The sequence below is a fragment of the Bremia lactucae genome, linkage group LG1, assembly GCF_004359215.1.
Source record: "Bremia lactucae strain SF5 linkage group LG1, whole genome shotgun sequence".
In the NCBI taxonomy this organism is placed as follows: Eukaryota; Oomycota; class Peronosporomycetes; order Peronosporales; family Peronosporaceae; genus Bremia; species Bremia lactucae.
Window position 1 is genome coordinate 5,799,043 of NC_090610.1, and position 6,885 is coordinate 5,805,927.

General features: G+C 45.0%; 3 protein-coding genes across 3 annotated transcripts; 2 read left to right on the top strand and 1 right to left on the bottom strand.

The window, feature by feature from the left end:
* Positions 1-616: 616 nt before the first annotated feature.
* CCR75_004705 (uncharacterized protein) lies at positions 617-900 on the bottom strand (the record flags this gene model as incomplete). Its single annotated transcript, XM_067962791.1, has 3 exons — positions 617-709; positions 746-765; positions 798-900. 3 exons carry the CDS (start codon positions 898-900, stop codon positions 617-619), a joined length of 216 nt encoding a protein of 71 aa, XP_067822554.1.
* Positions 901-1,105: 205 nt separating this feature from the next.
* Positions 1,106-1,291, top strand: CCR75_004706 (uncharacterized protein; the record flags this gene model as incomplete). The annotated part of the gene is made up of 1 exon (XM_067962792.1): positions 1,106-1,291. One exon carries the CDS (start codon positions 1,106-1,108, stop codon positions 1,289-1,291), a length of 186 nt encoding a protein of 61 aa, XP_067822555.1.
* A 135-nt stretch (positions 1,292-1,426) lies between these two features.
* CCR75_004707 (uncharacterized protein) lies at positions 1,427-3,142 on the top strand (the record flags this gene model as incomplete). Its single annotated transcript, XM_067962793.1, has 1 exon — positions 1,427-3,142. The coding sequence occupies one exon, from the start codon at positions 1,427-1,429 to the stop codon at positions 3,140-3,142; it is 1,716 nt and encodes a 571-aa protein (XP_067822556.1).
* Between the last annotated feature and the right edge of the window lie 3,743 nt (positions 3,143-6,885).

The following is a 6,885-nucleotide window of genomic DNA, read 5'->3' on the forward strand; positions in this document are numbered from 1 at the left end:
GGATGTTGCGCATTTGATTAATATCATCTAAATCAATGTTTTATTTTATGATTCTATGTAATTGCTGTAACAAGAGCTGGCTTTGGCTTCTTTCCACATAATTTCTAGTACGTCAGAGCTGTATCGTGTTGCCGCTGAGCGTGCATCGTAAACAAGCCAGAAAAATTTCTTTAAAAGAGGAATCTAAATATTGCGGAGATCAAAGCTTGCACTTTGAGGTTGCGCTTTTTTATGTAAACAATTTCGGAGCATGACGCCATCGTATGGGTACACCGTTTCTAGTTATAAGCAGGTTGAAGCATATTGGAATGGCAAAGGCTTTACAATGTAATTGTTTGGACCTCTCTCTCTACAATCAACATGTAGTATAATTGTCATTACATATGACAATTTTTCAGCTATTCATATGCAACTGTAAGTATTAGCAAGATATGACTGACCATGCTTCTGTAAAAAAATGTCAAAACAAATTAGGCGACCTGCTGAAGTGTATCAGCAACGCTTTCGTTTCGTTCACCTTATGAGTACAGCAAACTCGCATCGGAAGCTGCTGACTTTAAATTAAATCATTAATATCAGTATTGTGGGACGAATGAACGGCCGAATATTCAAGTCGTCACTTCTCATTTTGCTCGTCAGCTGCAACATCAATATAGATATCTCCGTGTCGTTTTAAATTTTCTAAAAAATTTGCTGATGCAAGCATGCTCTACGAAGTAAGTAATGGTTAAAAATACTAATGTACCGTAGGCTCGCAAAAGACTCCTTTAAAAATTTAACAGCAGACTTTAAAATACCGGTATACTCTGGCTGAGTTACATGTCGCGTAGCTGTCCGCTCTATGACTGCACAACACCGGTGCAGCTGCTTTCGATGATGGTGTTGAACTTGCAGCTGCATCCTTGACCGACAAGCAGTAGCGTCGCGCTGACACAGTTAATAGCGGCTACTTTATACTTAAAGCAATTGCTCAGGCCATTAACTTCAATTTATTTCGGGATTCGCGCAGATTCGTTTGTCGTGTGAAGGATAAGTCAGGCAGCCAGCCGGACCCTTCCGCGCGATCTTTCCATCCAATATTTTTTTATCTGGACCTTTTTAAACAATGGCGTCTCCGGAAGGTTTAACGGTGACAGTGACGCCAATGCCTCATTCCTTAAGACTATCCCACTGCTCTACAATTCGCCACTTCGGAATGTGGCGCCAGGGTGGCTTGCTCTCCGAATTTGAGGCAGACGAAGCGGTCCTGTTCTTCCCGGTGAACGATAGTCATAAGCCAAATGCATCATAACGCTTGTTGATTGGACAGAAGTTCTAAATTGAAGTGTTTTCATTGGTTATAAATTAATAGCAGCGATCCGCAATTCGAATAATGTGTCCATTCCACAAGTTGAGCCTCGTCCAAAAGACCTAATTCAAACCTTGGATGGCGACACTCTCGTTCGCTGAAGCCTCTCGGCGCGTTGGCGTGAAGCGCGACATCTTTTTCCGACGTGTTCTTGTTTCAGATGCCGATGTTCAAAAGCAGATGCTTGCGCGTGTCACGGACGAGCTGCAGGAGCTGCTTAAACGCGATGATGCTACACTCTTGACAGATTTCTTCCCTACAGCGCTGCGTTTGACGTTAGACGCGCCTTTCCTGGCCATTCGCGAGGCGCTGGCAAAAATTGTAGATGTTGTTGAAAAGAAATATCCCGATGCACGGGAGCTACGCGCTAAGCAGATGCAAGTGTCGCACTTCTTTCGCAACGGCGACGCGCCGGAGGACGCCGACGAGGCTGTACCGCGCGTTGATATTGACGATGACGAGGATCTAAGCGCGCTTTTCAAGCAAGCGTTCTTACGCACTGGGCGGGTGAATCACCTGACGCAGATTTTGGCTTGGCACCGCAGCTACCTCGCCCTCTTTGATCGTAGCTTGGCCGCTACCATGACGCGCGACGGCACGCTACCACTACAGTGGCGCAGCTACATAGCCGTTATGGGCGCCAGTGAGCTTCGATGTCACTACCTGGCAGATTTACAGCAGTACGATTTTATCGTTAACGGCGGAGAAGGCGAGTGGATCAAGGGACTAGACTATGTACCGCCCAAGCTCTTTCGACTTCATGAGCTGAGCTCGCTGTTGGCCCATCGCCCATGGCTACTGACTGCTGAGCATGTGGCAGAGCTATTACGGTCGGATCAGGATGATTCTTGGTCTGTCTCAGAACTTGTTCATGCCATTATTGTGCTCTGTCAAGCTCATTCTATGGCCAGTATCGCACTTGGAGTTGGCTGCGCAGAGGAAGTCGACTTGGCGGTTTTTGGGCAGTTTGGATACGCTCTGGAGGCCGAGACAGTGGAAGGTGTAGACAATCAGGAATGTGCTGACGCCAGCAGCTGCAGCGGCATTGACCTCTCGACATTGGATCGTGACGATGACATGCTACTGAAGCAGTTGAAGAAGAACTGTGGGTTGGACAGTGACACGGCGGACGAGGAGGAAGAGACTGGAGAGGTTCAAGAGGAAGGAGGCGGTAATGACCATGGCAACGAATATGGTGCTGACGACGGCTTTGAGATCGTCGTTGATGAAGCGAATGATCGAATTAACACGGCGATTGCGAGCCGGCGGAAAGACACACTTTGGCGCTTCTGCGGTGGCAGTGTCATTCGCTATGCAGACTTTGACGTACGATCTGAAGAGTATGAGGTGCTGCACACGGAGGATTTTAGCTGGGACGAGCACTGTTTCTCGCTTGTCAAACGCTATTTTCCCGGTGAAGCTGGCCAAATTCTTGAAGACTTATTCAACCTGACGAGCAAGCTCACATATGATTATTTTGGGTCGCAAAAGGAGGAGTGTGTCGACACAAGTCCGTACCGTGATGCTGTGTGGTACTACGTCCATCGTATCTTTGGAATTTGCCACGACGACTACGATTACTGCCAAGTCAACACGTATTTGAATCGACCAACCAAGATATTTCTTAAGAAGGTGGCGTGCACGCCTTGGAAAGTGCGTCAAGATGACTTTGCTCACTTTGACCGCACACTAAGCTCGTCCGAAAAGTGCCACGTTATTCTCCTTGTCGCCGAAGCACGCAAACAGGCTGGGCTTATGTATGGTCTGCGCGCTGTTATGAATCATATGCGCTGAGAAGACCATCTGTGTAGTCGTTCCTTTTTGTGTCTTTCAGTGGCCTTGTATTTAAGCATGAATTATATGAGTGAATTGGCGGTTCTGAGCAATGTGCTGCCACGCTTCCAATCCCGCTTCCGCGTGGGTAATGGCTTGACCATTTCGAATCTCTTCGTGCGACGAACAAAGTTTACATGTCCACTTTATATAGGAGCGGGACACAAGTCAATGAATGAATCTAGAAAGGTAGTAGAAAAACTGTCGTAAAGCTGTAGCAAGGTGATAGCAGTTCTAGCTCAGCAACAACATTTAACTATTGGAAGTTATCATAACGACGCATGGCGGCTCATCCTACTAGTTCTGCTGCCACGTATGATTTAGTTCCACATGATTGTTCGCATGTCTCTACTTTCTTTATATTAATCTAAGTCTTAGCTTTATATTGCCGCGCGATTCTTTATTTAGCTATATGTGATATAGCATTAGAAATTTGAATGCATCACCATATCATTCACATTAATTGCGGGAAGCAAATCAACGCCAATAACATGCGGAGGAATAATAGGTTTTGACATGATCGATGGCAAATATCGTACGTAGACAATCGCTTGGTCCACACTATATTTGCCTGCTCAAGGCATGGCCCGACCAACCGCGAATGCTCGAACGGGCGTAGGAACTGGTTTAAATTTGGTGCCCAAATTTTTTTACTATGAATAGTGGGCTGAGGCAGGTGCGGAGTTGTAATGACCGCCTGATGCTACAATTGCTTGGACTACATGTTGTGTGCAGTAAAAAAGCCAGAACTAATTTTTTTTTTAATCTAATCAATCTAATTAAAGCCAGCAGTTTCTATTTTAAGGACGATAGATGTTCTTTCAGCACTGCCAAACGATAAAACGATTTTTACAACGATGCGTGACATCATGAAAGCACTATCCTAGGAAACGAAATTAATGTCTCGCTTCGTAGGACCTTTCCAGGTCATGACCGCGGACGGTAAGTCGCATATGCTTAATATGCCAAAGGGTGTGCCCAGGGTACTACGACTTCTACCGTTTCAGTACAAGTCCACTTCACACTGCTTCAGTTGTGAGTGGTGCTTTCCGTTAGATGACGTACACTGTACGTATGAAGGAAGACTTCTCTTAAGACAAGTTAACTTAAGAGGGTAAAACGAAAACTGTATTAATATAGTTAAGTGTCTCTTAATCTATCTTTGTAAATGTTGACTTAACTATAAACTAATACTAAACATGTAAATGAATTCTTATCTATCTTCTCTCGTAACTCTCTTTGATTACTTCTACAGATGATTAGTCTGCGGAATAAATAGACATAATAGCCTATACCTATTTATGGATAAGAATTCAGGATATTACTATATAAAGTAATATCCTCCAACTATTATCTACCTTTTAGATAATATATTAATTAACAACCTTTAAGTGTTAATTTCGTGTAACGATACACCCCGTTACACAGGGCCTTTTACGCACGCACATCGTTTAACGATTGTCACTAAAAATCGATCATTTCATCATTGAATTTCACATAACGTGATTTCCTGCAAAGTGCGTGAGTATTACGTCGACTAACGATGTAGACGGGCACGTATTAATGCGGTCATGCTCTACTCTCTCATGTAACGGTGCAATGCCGACTTGTACTGCTTCAGTACAAGTGAAGCCACACGTCACTTCACGTACACTGTAACGGGGCACTACGACTTGTACTGCTTCAATACAAGTCCACTTCGCACTGTTTCAGTCGCGAGTGGTGCCTTACGTCACTTCACGTACACTAGTACGTGCAGAGGAAGACTTCTCTTTAAGACAACTACCTTAAAGAGGGTTAAATAATAAGTGTATTAATATAATCAAGTATCTCTTCTTTCTATCTGTCAGTGCTAACTCAGTTACAAACTAATACTAAACATGCAATTGAAATCTTATATGTTTCTCTCTCTTTGTTTACGTTTACAGTTGATTAGTCTGCGGGATAAATAGATAAAATGGCCTATACCTATTACGGATAAGATTTCTGAACATTACTATATAAGGTAATATTCTCCAAATATTATCTACCTTCTAAATAATATATTAATTAACAACCTTTAGGTGTTAATTTTATGTAACGATACACCCCGTTACATCACCCCTCCCTTAAACGACAAACACTCTGTCATTGGGTGATGTGGTCACTATGTGACCACTTAATTTAAAAATGGTATTGATAGGTCAGAACCGTCATTTTAAATTTCGTCGCATGAAGAACAAATTCATGCGGGGTGCTGATAGTACGGCGCCTTTGGCTGCGGTTCGTGCAGCCGCGGGTGACGCACTGTTATCTCTTGCGGCAGACGGAACGTCTGCTGTAGTATCTTTTACTCGCGCAACACTAGATGTTGCAGGTGCACGTGGTGGTTCACCACGTGAATACGACCTCTCTTTAGAGGTCGACTACGAATGCGAGTCGGACGAAATGGCCGACTCGGGGAGAATCGAACAGTCGCCTGATAGACGTCAGGCGAATGACTATGAGCCTTCGAATGAGAGAGCTCATTCTGATAGACGAGTTAATAGTCTATTTGGTTCCGACGATGAGGATGATCCCTCATCGCCCGTTCCGTCTCCCGTACGGTCACCTGCACCTGTTTCTGTGCAAGGTGATGACGATGGCGTAAGCCATCGTAATAAAAGTTCTTGTGGTACCCCTGCTTCAGTGGGTACCACTCAGGGGAGTGAAGACAATAAAATGTCTTATCTCGACCCTGAGAAGAAGCTGTGGCTTTTGCCAGAACGGCTAATCAATAGCTTGTCTGGAGAGACTACTTCTCACAATAATATTCCTTTTTTATTGCGACAAAGCTACATGGCCTTGATCCCAGCGCGAAGAACTTTCGCGCTGGGAAAGATTTTTATCTCGATGCTTTTCTTAAGCATCGATTGTTTAGTGGCAACAATAAGCGAGATAAAGTCTCGCTTATGCAAACCTGGAGCGCGTTCATTCGCAATGTCAAAGACATTGGACGCGAAGCCTGGCTTCAAAATAATATTAGATTTAGACGGGCTCAATATAATAAAAAGTCGGTATTACTAACGCGAATCGCGTTAAGTGTGAGGAACGAACTCCAACCGGTGCAAGGTATAAATTGCATCGGTTGTCACGTGAGGCTGGGCTTCCATGCCTCACGTGGGGTGATCCCTGTCCGTGTTGTGTTGACAACACGAAGAGAGTAAAAGGGGATGTATATTCCCTTTCTTCGCCCTGGGGAAGGGCTCGCATCTCTATTGAGATGCGGGATGCGATTGACGTTTTGCAATCGATTTTTAAGCGCCAGGGGCGCGTGTTTTCCGATGGACCTTATGAAACATCGGATGGGTCTCATCATACTGACGGACGAGGCCCTCAACGTTTCAACCAGCTGGGAACGAGGCCCCCAGCTGTCATGTGAAGGTGAATAATCGCGCCAGCGAACAAGATAACTCGTTCGCTGCCCCTTCACATCACGGTGGTTCTGGATACGTTCCACAAGGAAATGTTGACCACCGTGGGAATCCACCAATGGTTGTGGTGGAGGAGGGAAAATTAGATCCGAACCGTGTGTCGGATCTGATGTCGAGGATCGACAAAATCGATCACTTCCTCCATGATTTGGAGGAGGGACTTGACCCCGAGCGCGGCAAGCGTTGCTCGTTGGAGCAGACGGTGCAGGCTCACCATATCGAGCGGATGGAAGACAGTGCGTACTCCATGTT